At 50.1% G+C, this 18,877-nt stretch overlaps 7 protein-coding genes across 7 annotated transcripts; 4 read left to right on the forward strand and 3 right to left on the reverse strand.

Annotated features, from left to right (window-relative positions):
- Positions 1-624: 624 nt before the first annotated feature.
- COCMIDRAFT_36893 (uncharacterized protein) lies at positions 625-1,897 on the forward strand (the record flags this gene model as incomplete). Its single annotated transcript, XM_007689940.1, has 2 exons — positions 625-870; positions 926-1,897. 2 exons carry the CDS (start codon positions 625-627, stop codon positions 1,895-1,897), a joined length of 1,218 nt encoding a protein of 405 aa, XP_007688130.1.
- A 115-nt stretch (positions 1,898-2,012) lies between these two features.
- Positions 2,013-3,317, reverse strand: COCMIDRAFT_95759 (uncharacterized protein; the record flags this gene model as incomplete). Its single annotated transcript, XM_007689949.1, has 2 exons — positions 2,013-2,527; positions 2,585-3,317. The coding sequence occupies 2 exons, from the start codon at positions 3,315-3,317 to the stop codon at positions 2,013-2,015; spliced, it is 1,248 nt and encodes a 415-aa protein (XP_007688139.1).
- A 724-nt stretch (positions 3,318-4,041) lies between these two features.
- COCMIDRAFT_95822 (uncharacterized protein) lies at positions 4,042-6,593 on the forward strand (the record flags this gene model as incomplete). The annotated part of the gene is made up of 4 exons (XM_007689950.1): positions 4,042-4,235; positions 4,285-4,381; positions 4,431-6,348; positions 6,397-6,593. 4 exons carry the CDS (start codon positions 4,042-4,044, stop codon positions 6,591-6,593), a joined length of 2,406 nt encoding a protein of 801 aa, XP_007688140.1.
- Positions 6,594-8,070: 1,477 nt separating this feature from the next.
- COCMIDRAFT_5423 (uncharacterized protein) lies at positions 8,071-8,591 on the forward strand (the record flags this gene model as incomplete). Its single annotated transcript, XM_007689925.1, has 2 exons — positions 8,071-8,383; positions 8,437-8,591. 2 exons carry the CDS (start codon positions 8,071-8,073, stop codon positions 8,589-8,591), a joined length of 468 nt encoding a protein of 155 aa, XP_007688115.1.
- A 340-nt stretch (positions 8,592-8,931) lies between these two features.
- Positions 8,932-10,002, reverse strand: COCMIDRAFT_5424 (uncharacterized protein; the record flags this gene model as incomplete). Its single annotated transcript, XM_007689926.1, has 1 exon — positions 8,932-10,002. One exon carries the CDS (start codon positions 10,000-10,002, stop codon positions 8,932-8,934), a length of 1,071 nt encoding a protein of 356 aa, XP_007688116.1.
- A 3,146-nt stretch (positions 10,003-13,148) lies between these two features.
- On the forward strand, positions 13,149-15,944 carry COCMIDRAFT_26445 (uncharacterized protein; the record flags this gene model as incomplete). Its single annotated transcript, XM_007689933.1, has 1 exon — positions 13,149-15,944. One exon carries the CDS (start codon positions 13,149-13,151, stop codon positions 15,942-15,944), a length of 2,796 nt encoding a protein of 931 aa, XP_007688123.1.
- Positions 15,945-16,008: 64 nt separating this feature from the next.
- Positions 16,009-17,718, reverse strand: COCMIDRAFT_5426 (uncharacterized protein; the record flags this gene model as incomplete). Its single annotated transcript, XM_007689927.1, has 3 exons — positions 16,009-16,364; positions 16,416-17,504; positions 17,562-17,718. 3 exons carry the CDS (start codon positions 17,716-17,718, stop codon positions 16,009-16,011), a joined length of 1,602 nt encoding a protein of 533 aa, XP_007688117.1.
- Positions 17,719-18,877: the final 1,159 nt, after the last annotated feature.

Below are 18,877 nucleotides of genomic sequence, written 5' to 3' on the forward strand. Positions count from 1 at the left end.
CCCCCCCTCCTCCATGCACGATGCCACGGCCGATCCAGGACCGACCGGCCCAAGTCCTGCCTGCGGCCCGTTGGCCAAAAAGATCGTCGTCGCAGCAATCACATGCAACGGGGTTCTAATTGGCTACATTCAGGTTGAGCAATATTATTACGCTATGATGCGTTGGAGACGGACGAGCTATGACCGCCGAGGGGAGGTGGATATGCATGTTGAATGCGCGCACGCAGGGCAGTGGGGTCTGGCCTGCTCAACCACCACTCATCTGAACCACACAACGGTGGCGGATCATCTGCATGGTAAATTACTTGCACCTTGTGTGTTACTGCTTACGGGTTGGACAGAATGACTGGCGTCTTCAACGGGGGGGACCTCACGCTGCAATGGGTTAGCGATGGGCTTGTTACCGTGTATTGGAGGCGGCAACCCCTCCAGTCCGTGGGAGCTTACACCCCTCGCGGTTCATCGTCCCCTTGCCCATTGGCTGCAGCCCCACAGACTGTCTACCCACGCTCTCGCCGACGCGTTGCGGGCGGTTTTGCGGTTAGATGAGGCTTGTTGTTTGAGTGACTGTCCATGGTGGGCTGTCACTTCTCTTTGCTTGAGAATACAACAGCTCTCTTCACAATGGCTCAGAGAATGCTTCTTCGTGCAAGTGGCCCACGCCGAGTCTACTATGGCTTCACCACCCGCTCTTTTAGTACTGTTCTTGACACGCCTGTAGATCCGGGCACGCAGCAAATACGCCTGACAACACCGCGGACAACGGTGTTTGAGAATGCCCTCAATGCAAAGGCACCGCGAACAAACTGGACAAAGGAGGAGATTTCAGAGATATACAACACTTCGCTGATTGACCTCACCTATGCTTCGGTAGGTCACATTGCTCTCTTGTCCAGCGAATATGCCCCTCTCATCAGTCTCGTAGGCCTCGGTCCACCGCCGATTCCATGACCCCGCTGCCATTCAAATGTGTACCCTCTTCAACATCAAGACGGGCGGCTGCAGTGAAGACTGTTCCTACTGCGCCCAGTCGTCTCGCTACGACACCGGCCTCAAAGCCACAAAGCTCAGCTCCGTCGAGTCCGTCCTCGAAGCTGCACGCATAGCCAAAGAAAACGGTAGCTCGAGATTCTGCATGGGCGCTGCGTGGAGAGACATGAGGGGCCGCAAGACGAACCTCAAGAACATCAAAGAAATGATCAAGGGCGTGCGCGGTATGGGCATGGAGGCATGTGTGACGCTGGGTATGGTCGATGCTGCTCAAGCAAAGGAGCTGAAAGATGCGGGCCTGACGGCCTACAATCACAATGTCGATACCAGTCGCGAGCACTACCCTAGCGTCATCACCACGCGTACCTACGACGAGCGCCTCAACACCATCAAGAATGTCCAGGAAGCCGGTATCCATGTGTGCACCGGTGGCATTCTTGGTCTAGGTGAAAAAGCCCGTGACCACGTCGGTCTCATCCACACTGTAGCCACTCTCCCCGCCCACCCGGAGTCTTTTCCCGTCAACGCCTTAGTCCCCATCAAAGGCACTCCCCTGGGAGAAACCCAAGCCATCTCTTTCGATGCCATCCTTAGAACCATAGCTACTGCGCGCCTCGTGCTGCCCACCACTATCATCCGTCTCGCTGCGGGCCGCCACACCATGCGTGAGGAAAAGCAGATTCTGTGCTTCCAGGCGGGTGCGAATGCGGTGTTCACAGGCGAGAAGATGCTGACGACGGCGTGTAATGGGTGGGAAGAGGACAAGGCTATGTTTGAGAAGTGGGGGCTTAGGCCGATGAAGATGGAAGAGACGATTGGGGAGAAGAGGAAGGTGCCGGGACAGGAGGAGGCCGAGGCAGTTGTTGCGGCGGCGGAGAAGGAGGCGACGGTGCAGGCACTTGCTTGAGGGGGGGATATGTAGGTGTAGCAGTTATGCACTGTGATGATGAGCTCTTCAATGTGCTGCTGAAGCCCAAATCACGTTATGTGACTTGTACATAGTTGATTAAGAGTTTCTATGTCTATAGCCTTGCTCTCTCCAATGTGTCAAGAGGCTGGTGTTCTGTATTCTCTTCCGCCTGACTTTCACACCACTTTTCGAGCGCCAGCGCCAGTTTCTCAATCTCTTCGACCGTATTTCCGGCATGCAGACATATTCTGACTCTTTCTGTACCTGCAGGTACGGTCGGTGACACGACTGCTCGCACCATCATGCCTTGCTCTTGCAGTGAGCTCGCCAGTGCTTTTGGATTCGCCAACTGCACTGCGAAGATGGGCGATCTAGGGCATACCGACGGGATCTTCAGTATGCGGCGCGCATGGCTCGAAGTTCTCTGAAGGTCCTCAAGTCTCTTGTACAGCGTCCGGATGAGGTCATGAAGCTTCGCCTGCAACGCCTCGCTCCGACCCGACTCCAGCATCTCATAGGACGCCTGTATAAGTGCAAGCGAGGGGTATGAAAGGAAAGTCGTATAAATCAAGGGCCGCGCATAATTAATCAGATAACTCCGCAACGTATGCGATCCCAGAATAATAGCTACACTCACATTCAGCAACGCCCTCTCGACCCCCTCCTCCTGCAAAAAAGACTTACCTCCATTCCCTGCCAACGCCTTCCCAAACGTATTTAACCTCGCAAATACCCTCCCCTCCAATCCCAACTCACACACCAATCCCCTTCCCTTTGCCCCAAGCACCCCCGTCGCATGCGCCTCATCAACAACCACGTACGCCCTCTCCCTCCCAAGCACCTCCTCCGCTACTTGGACCATCTCCCGCAGTGGCGCTACATCCCCATCCATACTATACACCGACTCCACCGCTACAAACACATTCTGCTTCCCCTCCTTCTCACCCTCCAGCACCTCTCTCAACCCCTCGACTGAATTATGAGGAAAGGCCACCCTCCGGGCGGCTCGAGATAACCTCATCCCATCATGCACACTCGCATGCACCTTCTCATCATACACCACCGTATCCCCCCTTTGCGGCACCGCAGCAAAGAAGCCCGCGTTCGCATCGAACCCGCTGTTGAACAGCAGCCCGGCGTCTGCAGAGTGGAAGGCAGCGATCCGGGATTCGAGCGTGCAGGCGAGGACGGAGTTGCCGTCGAGGAGGCGCGAACCGCCGCTGCCGAGATGGGGTGGGAGGAGGGAAAGGAAGAGGGTGCGCAGGGAGGGGGAGGCGGAGAGGGAGAGGAAGTCGTTGGAGGAGAAGTCGATTTGGTGGGGAAGGGGGAGGGTCAGAGTGCGGAGGGTCGAGGTTGTGAGACGACGGGATAGGTGGGTGCTGAGGGTTTGTTCTAGGGGGGTTGGTGGGCTGGGCATTTTTTCTTCTCTTTGGATTTCCTCCCTCTTTCTTGTATGAATGTGGAGGTGAATTGGAGTTGTGGGGTTGAGACGGGGGGGGGGTGGATTGAACAAATCTTATTCTTTCTTCTTGTGTGCCTTTCTGGGGAGACGCGACGGAAGGCAATTGACAATCGACACTGGACAACCGGCCGAGTGGGGGTTGAGGCTGCTAGACAACAACAGTTCTTCTTCTTCCTATGCCTCTCTAGTGAGAGACGCGGCTGGAAAAGCAACTGAACAATCGACAATGGGTTTACTCACCGAAAAGCGTGGGGTTGTTGATTTCTTTGAGCCGCGAATTTCCGTTGAGAAGGCGAAATCGAAAGCGTATGTATCCCAGCGCCATTTTCATGTGCTTCGGGGGTACTTTCTAGTCATCAATTAGCTCAAAAAGTGTACTTTGGCCAACATGCACTATGCACTTGCATACTACGTGCATATGCGGGTGCGGGTCGATTGTTTAACTTGACTAATTCGATTTGTACAGGTACCTGACTGGAGGGGACGGGCGGCGGGTTCGGTTCGGAGACATGTCCCCCTCAACATTGTCTGGCTATTACGTTAATTAACTAGCGCAGTAACTCTCCTCATTCCTCCCCCGCTGTGATTGAGACTTTTTCTAATGAGAAATCTTATGTGCAATTGTGAATCTTGATTCTTTTTTTTTTAAGTTGTTGGTTGCTGAGAAAGAAGAGCAGGGATGGCTAGGGTTCCAGGCGGACTGTGGAAGAGACTCGTTGCGGTGCAGGTTTATGGGGCTAACACAGGAGTTGGGAAGACGGTGTTTTCGACGTTGCTTGGTGCGCATTTTGCGAGGAGGGCGGGTAGGACGAGGTGGAGGGTGCAGTATATTAAGCCTGTTTCTACAGGGCCTGCGGATGAGGCTGATGATAGGTGGGATTGCTCGCTGCTTCGAACTGCAATTGTGGCTGATGGGGATTAGTTATGTGCAAAAGTACAGCGGGAGAAGTGTGTCGACGCTATTCAAGTTCAATGAGGCTGTTAGTCCGCATGTTGCGGTAAGAGGTGCAGACTTGATTGTAAGGTCTTTTTGCTGAGTCTGCTGGCTGCTCTTGCTGATCGGCCTAGCCTAGCGATGAGCTCATCAGTCAAACAGTCTTCAAGACTATCCAGCAGGAAGCGAAAGCTGTCTCGGGAGAGACAGATGCAATGGGTCTTGCTGTGATTGAGACCGCTGGGGGTGTGCTCAGCCCGGGACCTTCAGGTACTCCGCAAGCTGACATCTTCCGTCCGCTACGACTCCCCTCGGTACTAGTCGGCGACCACCGTCTGGGTGGCATTGCATCAACAATATCCGCTGCGGAGTCTCTAGTATTAAGAGGCTACGATATCGATGCCGTGGTATGTTTCAACGACCAGAGTAAGTATGAAAATGCCGAGTACCTGCAAGAGTACTTCAAGAACTTGGGCATTGCGGCCTTTACCTTGCCATGGATTCCGAATATGCAGGGCATCGGGGCAGGCACAAAGAAAGAAACAGATTTGATGCAGGGTTACTATAGCTCCCAGAGTGGCGAGGAGCCCATTGACCAAGTTGCTACGAGGTTGCTTGATTGCCACAGCGAGCGACTCGGAAATCTGAGTACCATGGCCTCGCGGACTAACGAAGCCATCTGGCATCCCTTTACACAACACAAGCACTTGAAAAGTGCCGACGACATATTAGTCTTTGATTCCGCATACGGCGATTACTTCCAAGTCAAACAAACTGGCGGAACATTAGCAACCCACGAGGATCGTTCGGCGCTGTACCCGGCATTTGATGGCTCCGCCTCATGGTGGACTCAGGGGCTCGGCCATGGAAATCCCCGTCTTGCTCTGGAAGCAGCACATGCCGCGGGAAGATATGGTCACGTCATGTTCGCCGGAGCTACCCACGAGCCCGCTCTCGTACTTGCAGAAAAGCTCCTAAAGGACTCGCAAAATCCACGGCTTAAGAAGGTGTTTTACACTGACAATGGAAGTACGGCGACTGAAGTTGGGATTAAGATGGCACTTCGCGCGGCTAGCAAGTACTACGATTGGGACAGCAGTAAGGAAAATATTGGCGTCATCGGCCTCAAGGGGAGCTACCACGGCGACACGATTGGTGCCATGGACGCATCCGAGCCGTGTGTTTTCAACGAAAAAGTAGACTGGTACCGCGGCCGCGGCTTCTGGTTCGACTTTCCTACTTTCAAACTCAAAAATGGCCAGTGGATTGTTGAGCCACCCGAGAACATGGAGGCCGAACTCGGACCTACGCAGTGTTTTGAAACACAAGATGCCATTTTCGATCTGGCCGCCAGAGGCCGGTCTGAGCGCTATGAGGCGTATATTGAGAAGACGTTGGATGAACTGGTGAAGAAGCAGGGGAGAAAATTTGGTGCGTTAGTTATGGAACCTGTTGTTTTGGGAGCAGGAGGCATGCTCTTTGTTGATCCGCTCTTCCAACAAACTCTCGTCCGTGTTGTGCGCCGTTACAGTTTTAGCAATGGATCTCGAACTGCCCGCGTCCTGGATGAGAATGATGTCGCTTGGTCAGGACTACCTGTCATGTTTGATGAGGTGTTCACTGGTTTACATCGACTCGGTCGCTTCTCATCCGCCTCATTCCTCCAGACGCATCCCGATATCAGCGTCAACGCGAAGTTACTTACAGGTGGTCTACTTCCTCTTTCCGTTACATTAGCCAGTCAATCCATTTTCGACGCTTTCTGGGGCGACGAAAAGGCAGAGGCTTTGTTGCATGGACATAGCTACACTGCGCATGCGGTGGGATGTCATGTCGCTAATATTAGCCTGCAAACCATGCAGGATGCTAGCGTTGGCGACGAGTGGCGGCAGCATAAGAAGCAATGGGGCGGTTCTGACAACGATATCATCGCTTCCTGGAGCATGTGGTCCAAGGACTTTGTTGAGCTTCTATCGCGGCACGACCAAGTTGGTCATGTGAACGCGCTGGGCTCCGTTCTTGCTGTGTCGCTTGTCGATGGACACGGCTCAGGTACGTCTTACGCGAATTTTATTCACCTCCTTACCTGATGCAGTGTAGGATACACTTCTTCTGCTGCGGTGGGACTTCGCGACGAGCTCTTGCGAGGTAGCCCTGAAGCGCCGCAAGTCCAGATTCATTCGCGTATCTTGGGTAATGTTATTTACCTTATGGCGGGTATGCTGACGACAAGACGGCACTTGGAAGATGTTGAGAGGGCGTTCATAGAGAAGTTACGTGTGAATAGTGGAAGGTAGAGAGTACTATTCGGGTATACCTGCTTGCAAACCTGTGTCTCATGTTGTGTTTCCCTAATGAGACTTGTGCAAGAGACAGTCAGTGGATTCGAGGTTGCAAGCTGGAGAATGCTGTCACCATCAACAAGGTGCCTGGAGAGGCCATTATCGTCTAGATGCTGAGGTTATGTTTAGCAAACCATAGAGTCGGCGTTCTGAATCTTGAGCTTACTGTGTTGGTCATCTTTACTTTATATTCCACTCATCATAGCTCTTCGAGTCTCACGCCACTTCAGTGTAATAACACTCTTCGCAACACCAGGAATCGCCATCAGGTACTATACAAGGTCACACGAGCGCGACCTTGTTTCATATCCGTGATAGAAACAACTACAGCAAATACCGGCATGAGATGCAATCAAAAGTGAACTTGTCAAAGTGGGTCTATGACTACACTGACGTACTCACCATCGAGACTCGTTGCCCATCGACACCAAACATCGCACTTTTGTGCATACTCTAACTCTCTCCCAGTGTACTGCCCACAAATCACACCATCGCACTGCTTACTTCCGTCGTTTTCCCGGCCAATTACTAAATTTAGCCGCCGACCTCTACATACACAGCAGCCTGCGTCACCACACCGCCCTCTCGCAACGGCACTGTAAAAACTCTAACGAGATTATGAGGGCTTCCAAGCCCCTCCAGCCCCACAGATTCCCCTCGTGAATAACAACAAAGAGCCTGCACTTTAGCTTATTCTTATAGCTAAGCTTATGTCATACAACAAACCTTTTGCCGTCCTAGCTCGATCGCAGCATTCTTGCTGTGGAGGTACAGGGAGCACTTCCCGTCTTACTACCGGTGATCTTCGCCCAAAGGCAGACGACACTGGTTTTCTTCGATGACGATTGTTTTCGCTGCGCAAACAAACTTTGATGCGTTCGAATAGCCTCAAGAGCTTTCAAAGTTCGGAGTGCGCGGGTGTCTGCGTGATCTATTTCTAGGCTTTATCAACAGGGCAGTGGAGGAGCGGCGGCCAAGATTCACTTACTATGTAGAGACGTGTAGAAGTTGAGGCGGGTACGGGTATACATATTGAAGCTGCGATAACACAACAAGTATGGCATACTTCATACCAATTCAATTGGGATTATAGCGTGAGTTTTCCGTCATTACGATCGTTGCGGCTCTATACGGTGCTATACCCATTATAGGCTTACATCCCGATATTGAGCGAACATATCGTCACTACTGTGTGACTGGATTGAGTTTCGTATTATGCTCCTGGTGGAGAATGAGAAGCACCGGATACAAACTCTAACAATCGTCGAGTTTAGTATGACGAGTTCTCTCGGTAACACTGTTTGTTGGGCAATCGAGCTTAGCAAAGGAGGAGAGAAGAAAGTATATAAGGAACGGGGGGAGAACAGTGTAGAGACTCATCATCAACTCATCATCCAAAGCCACTTGCACAAAGTACATACTTCTCTTCAACATGCGCTTAACCATCCCCCTCTTCACTCTCGCTGCTTGCGCCAGCGCCGTCGCTGTACCCAACCCAGAGGTGGTTGCTGAGCGCGGCAACCCCGTAGCCTTCTGGGACTTCGATTTCGTCCGCGCCTACTTTACGGGCGGCTTTGTCGAGACCGTCAGCGCCGTATTCACTTCCGACAAGTACCCTGAAGGCTTCAAGTCCTTTTGCAAAACGACACACTATGATGGCGCAAGATTCGTCCCCTCCTGCACGCCTGATCATTTCCACTACCACTACGATCTGTCTGCTTCGAATAAGTCGTTCCTATTTCTCTGTTATAAGTTAAGAGAGAAATATATATGCAGCTTCTGACACACTGGGAAACAGCCGTGACAGTTCAGCAGCGCGTTTCGCAGCCCCATGAGTTGATTATCAAGGGTGAATCCGGGTTTTCGCCTAATCATGTGGACAACACCCTGGTTGGCAGTGTTCATATTCCCGTCACTGCCCAGGAACCTGCTCCTTACAAGGCTCCCAACTAAGAAAGCAGCAGCTAAATTTCTGGACGTGAGGCGTACGGCTCGCGCAGTCGTTCGAGACTCTGCTTGCTGATATGCATTGTTGAAGCATTTCAAGCCCATTATCTCATGTATATAGGAATATTGCAATTACATAAATGGTGCAATTGCCCAGCTCTGCTCTGCTTGTTGGTACGGATTGCAAGCAGATACAAGTACTATAGCTGGTGTAAATACAAGCCTAACTCTTTGAATTCTCTTTGAAAACCATGTGTGCGCGTTCTTGCTAATATGATACATGTCTTTGAGATCGAATATTGTTATATGGTTACATTCAAACAATTGCTAAGCAGACCAATCCAACTCACTTCGTTTCATGAGGACGAATGACAAGCTTCTTGCCAGATACTCCGCTCTTGCTCAAAGAAAAGGCCTCCTCAAGTCCTGAAAGCCCTCCAGGCACTACTTGCGGCCGGTTCGGAGTGAACAGCCCCTTCGCAATGTACCCATCGGGTCCACCCAGTGATTTGGCAAGGGGCTCACTCAAGTGGCGTAGGTCTGGAGAACTTCCCAACCCAATGACAGGCTTGATTTCAATGTGAGGCTCTTCACTTTGACCCAGTTCCTTGGCTTCAGCGTCGGGGGATTGAACGATGACTACATGACCTCCAGACACCTTTGCTTTCTGCAGAACCTGTACCGCAAGCTTCTGGGTAGCGGGGGCGGAAATAGCGTCGAAGATAAAGTCGAAGGGGAGTCCTCCCGTTGCTTCCAAAAGAGCATCCGGAGTGGACTCGGAACGGTCCAAAACGACGTTGGCGCCAATCTTTTTGAGGAACTCGTGGTTGCTGGAACTGGCATTTGTGACGATCCGCTCGTAGCCCGATAAACGAGCCATTTGAATGGCATATTGTCCCACAGAAGACGCTCCGCCGATGATGATCATGGATTTTCCCTTGCCGACCTCTCGACCTCCTTCCTGCCACGGTGGTGTCATGCCGTGTCCTGTTTTGGCATAGAAAGCAGTCGTAACAGCTACGGTTGCTAGCATAATACCCGCGGCTTCCTCATCGCTAATGTTGTCGGGTGTCTTCGACAGTAGCTCAGCAGGCATCTTGCAGTACTGCTGGAAGGTTGATGATTCGTAGTTTCCAATGACACCCTGGAAGAACACACGCTCGCCAACCTGGAAGTCTTTGACCTCAGAACCGACGGCAGCTACTTCGCCTGCTGCATCGGAACCGAGGACTGCAGGATATTTCTGAATGAAGACGGCGTAATCGCGTATCTTGTAATCGACAGGGTTGATGGCTGTGGCAGTGATCTTGATACCCACTTCATTGGGTTTCAAGTCAGATAGGCTGCGTTCCGCAATGGATAACTGGGCTTTTGGCTCAGGCACTTCAGCGCCCTGGAAAGTCGAAGGAAGAGACATGCTTATTGAAGCTTTTCGTAATTTCCTAGTTGTTGTAGGGGATTTTGTATAACGGATAAATAGGTTGGTTAAATTGGGTGGTAAGTGTAATATGAAGGTAGCTCAGGTCAATGCGATGCTGATTGAGAGCTTTAGAGTAATAACGAAGGGACTAGAGGAATCTTTTATTCACAGTTTTTACGTTCCATTTCAACTTTTACTAGTAAGCGGGGAATGTAGTGGAGACGCAGGATTACATCATCCGGATCGGTTCGGCCGAATAAAACCGGAAAATGACGGCCGGTCCCAACAGTGCAAAACTACCAAATAACAAGGCCGAGTCGTTACTTGTTTACTTCTTGAACAGCTGTACTTCTATATGGTGTAAATCAGTATTCCACGGGTTAAGAAATGTAGGCGTTAAGCCTAAGTGGTGAACTGTGTACATTCCACATGGAAATAAGCACGTTGTAATAAATATATTGTATACTATTGATAGTTCGTCATAGTAGGCGATTGTCGATTATGTTGATTCCCTAACTACATCGGTTGCATGAGAGCCTTTTCATGGAAACGCACTGGATTCGCTATTTACTCCGTATGATGTCGTTCTTTCAAATGGGGTTCCCTTAATAGCACCGTACAAAGGCTTCTATTCGGAGCCGCACACTACGTTTGCCCCACTATAGTGAGCCACAGAAACATACCAAGATGTATACGTAACGTAAGATGTATTGATGTTTAGCCAAGTCCTCGCGTTATGCTGGGCGCGAGCATCTAAGAGCGAAGTAAGAGGCTTTCAATCCGAAAGTATATACCAACCGTTGTAACTATTGTCTCGCCAGGTTTGTTCTATGGATAAGAAATACTTTTATTGTCTGTTTGCTTACTTCTCATAAATGTGTTTTGCTTTTTGTCACTGTTTGGCGAAATTGTTACAGCATTATGGAATAGAGTAAACTTGCGAATATGAGTTTCGATGAATAATGTTTAATCCATTGAGTCGTTGGACAAATGTGCTAAAAGAGGCAATTATATAGCTATTGAATAAGAAGAAGAAATGATTCACCCAGATCGAGTATGTATAGTAGCGAGGTATGCGATGTTACTTAGCTAGCTCTACATTTCCTACCAATAGACATAAATTGTGTAGAGACTCATGGCAGGATATGCTTGATGGTTATTAGATAAGCGAGGAATAATGAGCTGGCGAGTCTAGGGTAACGGGTACGTACTGACTACTTCGATGCAGGGTTAGGGTCAATTTTTGTGGGCTAATCCTTGCTCTACATACGAATGCGCACGACTATCGGAAAACATGTCATGTACGTACAGCAGACTCTAATACCTAGAACGAGAGATATTCTAGATAAAAGCTAAGACTGAGACAGCTGGAAGCGACCATATGCATTGGAAGCTCAACTCCTGGTTTTTATCTTTTCTGTTTAAACAAGTAGTCTATACGAACGAAAGGATGCGCGTCGTACTCTTTCTCGAATATCTATAGCCCTGCTTTTAAAAAGACCATGACCATAGTGAGGAGCGACCTAGTTGGTGAACAACTAAGCGATCAAAAACTTTTGTTGGCGGAATGCGCAGGGGTACCTAGGAGACGTTCCCCTGTCCTCTGGGCTAAACTTTAAGGCGAGATCATGTCAGGTATTTCATCTAACAGGTATTCCTAGCGAATCGAATTAATGCTTGAATATAGACGTCCAACGTGCTTTTGTCTCTCAAGTCTTAACATATTTTGTCTTGTTTGCAACATAGCCGTTGTGTACCAAGCAATACAGTACAAAGGCTCAAGACCTAAAAGATGCACTCAACAATGTTAGGATTGGTCGCGGCTTCATTTTCAGAAAGGCATTCTCCAGGTACCGTGTCTAATTCGCACTGCCCATAAAAATGTCCTTGTTCGGGTAGGCTTGGCTATTTCCGGAACCGCTTCCAAATTGGTCGCTCCCATCTTTGGACAAGCAGGGACAGGGGCATCTAGTATCCTCGGGGACTCGTCGAGTGCGCCCTCTGTCTAATCCGAGTTTAACACGACTTAGATCGGTATTTCGTCGCAATAGTTCGCATGGTGCCATTGAGTCGGTACCCAGTAATGAGCCGCCTGTTAGGCGCCATACTCGGAGCTTTTGTTATCATGGGGCCTTGGTTGGAGGTTCCTTTGCCTCCAACATGCTTTAACGATGGCAGGTGGTATCCTTCTATCAACTTGCTCATTAGGGAAGCTGCCATCATACTCCGCACATGCGTCGTCACATTTCCCATTATCGCACCAAGAATTACGAAGCTGACACCGTGCAGTGAACCGCGATTATGTGTCATGACCTTGTTCATCATCATGTCAATCCCACCAATTGCCTCCTGCAACCCAAGAGGGGTCAAAAGTTGCCTTCTGAGAACCGGAAAGTCATGACACTTCGGGGATCATGTTAGGTTAGCTTGAATGGGTAGATTCGTGTGGCGGGGTTATTTGTGGGTCTATTGGTGGCGTGCTTATGGTCGCGCATAACGTTGATCATGTTATTGCCCAAAAAGAGTCGGACAATTTACACTAGAGCAAAATATCCCTAAATAACGCCGAGATTGCTATCGGTGTAGCAGAGAATAACCGCTACACAGTGGTTAACGAATTTGCACAGTGAAGAAGCGCATCGGCTGTCAAGTGCTTCGGTTACGATACTCCGGGCCGGCCAGAACATCAAAGCGTTGCGATGGAAGAGTTACTCCTATAAGCCTTGCTACCTTCCAGTATAGTCCATAGTGCGTTTTCTAATACAACAATACATCGGCCGTCTCTGGCCCGAGGGTAATGTACGGAAAAACCCCCCTCTACCGTGTATGCATGAAGATCCCCTTCCAAGCCTCGTTTACACCGGCGCCCCTGGTTTACCGAGCTGGCGCCAGGCGATTCCAAGTAAGTGTCTTTGAAGCACACCACAAGTATAGGTTCTTGCGTGCAGATTGATAACCGGTTAGGCTACCCCAAACGTCATGGTCGGCCGGTTGTTTGTACCAATTTGCTTGGTGGAAAGAGCACGAAGCCGGGTAAATGGATAGGAGATTCAGATACATATCACTAGTATTTCGTGTCAAAATGAAGCAGGCCAGGCGTTCTAGCTGGTTGCGATAGCTTCCGCTCTTTTTCTTGTCTCAGAATGAGGAGGGCTGTTGTTGGCCTAGCTGGCCTTTTCAGCTACACACTCGCACAAACCAGCTCTGTGAAAGTCAGTTGGATTGACGACACTCCCGGATACCTGGATGGAACTACATTTGGCGTACCTTGGTCTCGTGGACAGCACTCAGCAAACACAACAACCTTCACGATCAATGGCGATGCGAACCTTCAGTCATGGGTCACTGCGTATTGGCCTGATGGGAGTTTGAAATGGACTGGACATGCTTTGGGAGCCAGCGACTCTCCTCTTGATCAATATACCATCACAGCAACAACTTCAAGTGATTCAACTTCATCTCGTTCTTCGAAGCGTGCCGACGGTATTCAAGTCAACGACTCTGATGACGAAATCGTAGTCGACAATGGAAAAATCACTGCAGCATTTCCTAGATCAGGCAATGTGCTCGTTTCTAGCATCAAATCCAGTGGAAAGACTGTCGGGAGAAACGGACATCTTGTATTGCGATCACAAACTGGTACCCCAGACGACGATGACGATGGCAAACCTATTGGCATTGACTACTTTAGCTTTACCAGCAAAATCTCCAACGTTACTGTATCCGAGGAAAACACTGCTCGTACGCTGGTCACAGTCAATGGCGTTCATACCATAAGTGGAAATGGTGCCCATGAGGACTGGCTTCCGTTTGCCGTACGCTTCTACCTCTATGCCAACTCTGAAGCGATTCGCATCATCCATACGATTATCTACGATGGCAATATGTACAGCGATTTCATTTCTGGCATCGGTATCCGATTCGATGTGCCTCTGGCGGAAGATCAATTCTACGATCGGCATGTTCGTATCGCAGGTGTCGATGGTGGAATCTTACATGAAGCGGTCAAGGGCATCACGGGTCTCCGCCGTGATCCAGGCCAAGATATCAGAGCAGCGCAATACAATGGCACAAAACTTCCGGATCCTTCGACTTGGGATCAACGCGTAACTACCCGTCTACAATGGATCCCGACATGGAGTGATTATCGTCTTACTCAACTCTCTTCAGATGGCTTCAACCTCAAGAAACGCACCAAGGCTGGCCGGAGTTGGGTGAAGATCCCAGACGGAACGAGATCAGGCGGTCTTGCTTACCTAGGTGGCGCGACTTCTGGTGGTCTTGCTATTGGTCTACGTGATTTCTGGAAAAAGTATCCGACTAGCCTGGACATCTCCAATGCTGCTACAGATACAGGATCGCTCACTTTATGGCTGTACAGCCCGCAAGCAGGGCCTTTGGACCTCCGCCCATACCACGACGGGCTTGGACAGGATACTTACAAGAAGCAACTTGATGCTCTTGAAATAACCTACGAGGACTGGGAATCGGGTTACGACAGTCCAGTAGGTATTGCGCGCACCAACGAGTTGTACATCTATGCTTTCGACACCACTCCCTCGGCTGAGAAACTCCCCGTGCTCACCAACTTCACGAACAACCCGCCAGTACTCATTCCAGAACCTAAATACATGGCTGACACAAAAGCACTTGGGTCTTATTGGGGCGTTCCAGGTGCAGTCAACTCTGCCCAAGCTCAAACCATTGAAAAGAATATGGATTTTCTCATCGATTTCTACAAAGACCAGATCGAGCAAAGGCGCTGGTATGGTTTCCTTGACCATGGCGATATTATGCACACTTACGACAACGACCGCCATCAGTGGCGATATGATATTGGCGGGTACGCCTGGGACAACTCGGAGCTATCACCCGATCTCTTCTTCTGGGACTACTTCCTCCGTACTGGCAGTGCTGACGCCTACCGCATCGCTCACGACCAAGTGCGCCACGGCGGCGAGGTTGATTCCTACCATATCGGCAACTTCACCGGTCTCGGTACGCGGCACGGCGTACAGCACTGGAGCGACAGCGCTAAACAAGCTCGTATCTCGACACCGGTATACCGCAAAGCTTTCTTCTACATCTCCGGCGGCGACGAGCGAACAGGGGATCTTGTCCGCGAAGTCCTCGACGCAGACCAAGCCTTCCTCCGCGTAGACGCCAGACGCAAAGTCCGCGATCCATCCATCATTTACAACCCGGACCCCACAGCTCTCTTCCTCAACTTCGGCACCGACTGGGCCGGCATCGCACAAGCCTACCTCATCGAATGGGAGCGCCACGGACCCCGCTGGCAAGACTCGTACAACAAGCTTGTCAAAGCCATTACTTCGTATCCCAAGCTCAAAAACGGCTTCGTAACCGGCGAGGCATTCTACAACAGCCTGACCGGCGAATGGGCGCCCCCTCCTACCGATCTCAACAACACAGGCCAAATCACCGTATCCCATCTCTCCGGCGTCTTCGGTGTCCTCGAGACCATCGATCAGCTCATCGACCATTTCGGCCCCGAACAGCGCAACTTGACCAAGCCGTTCTTCGACGCGTTCCTGGATTACTGCTACTTCTATGGCGCGAGCAAGGCGGAGCAGAAGGCACGGTACGGTAATGACTTTGGAAATCTCAATTTGAAGCAGGGTCACTCGCGGTTCACGGCGTATGTTGCTCATCATAGAAATAATGCGACGCTTGTGCCACGCGTGTGGTCCGAGTTCTTGGGTGATGGAAGCAAAGATGGTCTTGCACCCAATGCGCCGTGGAAAGCGGTTAGAATCGATGGGAGTGATGCGTTGAGTGCGGTTGATGAGGCGACGTGGGTTAGTACGAATGCAGCGGCCTTGTACGGAGTAGCGGGAATTGAGAATTTGGCACTGGTAGGGCCGCCGGATGTAAATATCATTGGGGGCGGTAATGCTACGAGCAAAAGATGGGCATAATTAATTTGTGCTGGGTATAATTACATTTGTTTAATAATTTAACAAAGAAAGAAGAGGTCCTAGTTTACACGCGCAGAAGTCCCTTGCCGGTTGGTGAATCTGGTTTAAGTTCGTAGATGTTATGAGTGCCAGGAGGGGCAACGACGTCAGTTGGCAATTTTTTGACCTCACCCTTATCCTCTTCCTTGAGAAAAAAATTCTCAGGATCCAGGCATTTAGCTGAGTTATCGCCTCGGTTGTTGGATGGATGGTAGTTGGATTTCTCCCTTGTTAGTCGCTTGAGAAGAGAGTAGTGAAAGAGTGCGCCGTCGGGAATGTCTCGTGCCGAACACTTGTTAAAAGGCAATGCGGTATAAGACCACTCACGTCCCACACTGCCTTTGATCTGTTTCAATTCCCAGCGTCGAATTGGCAGATATTCTGTTCAAATATGTTAGCTGAGCGCAGACTTGGAGCATGCGCATGACTTACCCATGAACTTCCACAGCATGACCTTAAATAGAGATAAGCCACCTCCGAACTGGAGAGTATCGTGAATTGGGCCATCGAAAGCTTCATTCAGCTTCAGAGAGAAATGCCTCTTGAATCCTTCCTTCCTCTTGTTCCATTTGATAGCTGCTGCTGGTTCCTCTGTTCCAATGTTTTCCAATTCACGGATCATCCAAGCAAGGGGCACGTCGCTCATTTGATAGGGATCAGTACCAGGGTTGGATGCGTTCGGGTTCTTGAAAGTTGTGAATACTCTGCGCCACCAGCTCCTGTCGTCCTTTCCAGCTGGCCATCCTCCACCGACGTCGCCGTGATTACCAGGGAACCAAACTTCCTTAATATCTTCCTTCTTATTGTGAGGGTGGGATTTGTCTTGCTGAAGCAACGCGGCCTTGAACTTGACACGGTGCTCGTCGACGGAGACGGCATGGCGAACATGACGGGCGGTTCCCACGACTGAGACGGCTTTGGGAGCTTTGCCAAATGGACTGTCCAAGACGGAAACACTACTGACGCAGTCAAACATGCCCAAGAAGTGCACTTTGATGCCGAAATCATCTGCGCCTTCTGAGCGACAGAATGTCGCTTTGAATGCATTGAGCTTGTTCTTTCTAAGCTGTTGCTCATCAGGTTCCGAGCAATCGTGTACGTCAGAGCCACCGTTAATGAGAGGGTCGGTTTCGTGGCATCCATGTGCTCCATCGGCTGATCCTGGGGAAGGCGGAGCATCCGCTCGCTCTTGATCAGGGACTTCTAGCTTTCCCTTCTCGTAATCCTGGTAGAGATCGTATGCAAAAGGAACCATCTCTTCGTTGCCTTCAGAGAGTAGGCCAACTCTGTAAATCATGCGTGCAAGGAAGCGGGCGGTAAAAGCACCCCTCGAGAAGCCGAAAATATAAATTTTGTCACCCTCCTTGTAGTACCGCATAATGAAGCGATAGCCGGCAATGACGTGAGCATCAAAGGTTGTGGCAAAGCCACTGTCTATGGTTTTGGAGATTTTTGAGCGGATAGAGCCCAAAAAAGTCTTGTTGACAGGGCCTCCATCGACATTGTATGTGCCGATACCAGCTGTGGAGTTGGATGTCTGGTTAGTTTAGCACTATAGTGAGTTTTCGGGTTGCTTACTTTGGTAGTAGTGGTACTGCAAAGGGTCCCTTCTGTCAAACTTGTCGAAGAGTTTGACTATGTTGGTGTCCGAGGTGTTGCCATTAAAGACGTTTCCCGTGCCATCGAAGCATAGGACGAGCTTCCTCGGTTTTTGTTCCTCAGTGGAATGGGGCATAGTAGCTGTTGTTCTTCTTGTAGTAAAAGAAGGTGATGTATTTCTCAGATAACAAAAGGATATCCTGTAATACTGGAAACGAGGGGAGGAGACGGCGGGTATAAAGGAACGAATCTTGAAACCTGTACACCAAGAAATACTTGGGATTAATGATTTTCTTGGTATGCTTTTATCGGTAGGTGAGAAGGTTGACAGCGCACTTATATAAAAGCAAGTAAGAGAGGAGTAGAGGGATAGCGTTATGTACGTGGCGATGTATGGATGGCATTGAAATCTAGAATTCTACTCACACGACACCATGTTGCAGGACGATGGAAAGAATGGCGAGTCAGGAATGGTTTGAAAGGAAACGGCTGCATTACTTACGTCCGTGCATTCGATAATGCTTTTTCAAGACAGCTGGGCACCTGCACGCTCACAGCTGATTTTACGGGTAGGCCCGGTGCGATAAGGCGGTAAGAAGCCAATCACCGGTTGAAAATCTCCAATCAGAGCAGTTACAAATGAGACCGTTAATGTGCTCAAAGTCAAATCATTGTTTCTTTTCCATACTGAAATCTCCTTGAAGAGGAGAGCCGAGTTGTGGCTGGCGGAGATGCCGACTAGCGGCGGGATCCCTCGGATATGGCACCAGCCCGACGCCTCCATTGCCATAATTGGTGGTTTTGCTCAAGGTATAGCGAGATCTGGCGTGTCACAAACAAAAGCAGTTGGGTGAAGAGGGGCATCTGATTTGGGCTCAGCCTTAGCGGTGGGGCTTAGAGCTGACTGCCAGTTCAATCCACAAACAGCAACAACCATAGTCAGTCGAGGTATAATGATTGACGAGATGTTGAAGATAGTAAACCTACCTCTGGTATAGTTCAAGACAAGTTCTGGGTATAACCCCACGCAAAACTATACTGCATGTTTTCACATGGGATAAATCATACAAGGGTCCTAGTCAAATTAGCGACCCCTACACCCCGGCCCATACCCCTGTATGTTCTGTAGGCGACGACACACACACACACACATGTGAGTACGAGAGGATGGTGTTGAGAGGATCCACACTTGCCTTACATCTAGATTTTGCACCGACCTTGAAGTCCGGGTCGGAGAGAGCGAAGGATATTGCTCCGCTCGCTTCGGTAAAGGCGACCAGTGTTAAGGGTACTTA

The sequence above is a fragment of the Bipolaris oryzae genome, assembly GCF_000523455.1.
Source record: "Bipolaris oryzae ATCC 44560 unplaced genomic scaffold scaffold_68, whole genome shotgun sequence".
Classification (NCBI taxonomy): Eukaryota; Fungi; Ascomycota; class Dothideomycetes; order Pleosporales; family Pleosporaceae; genus Bipolaris; species Bipolaris oryzae.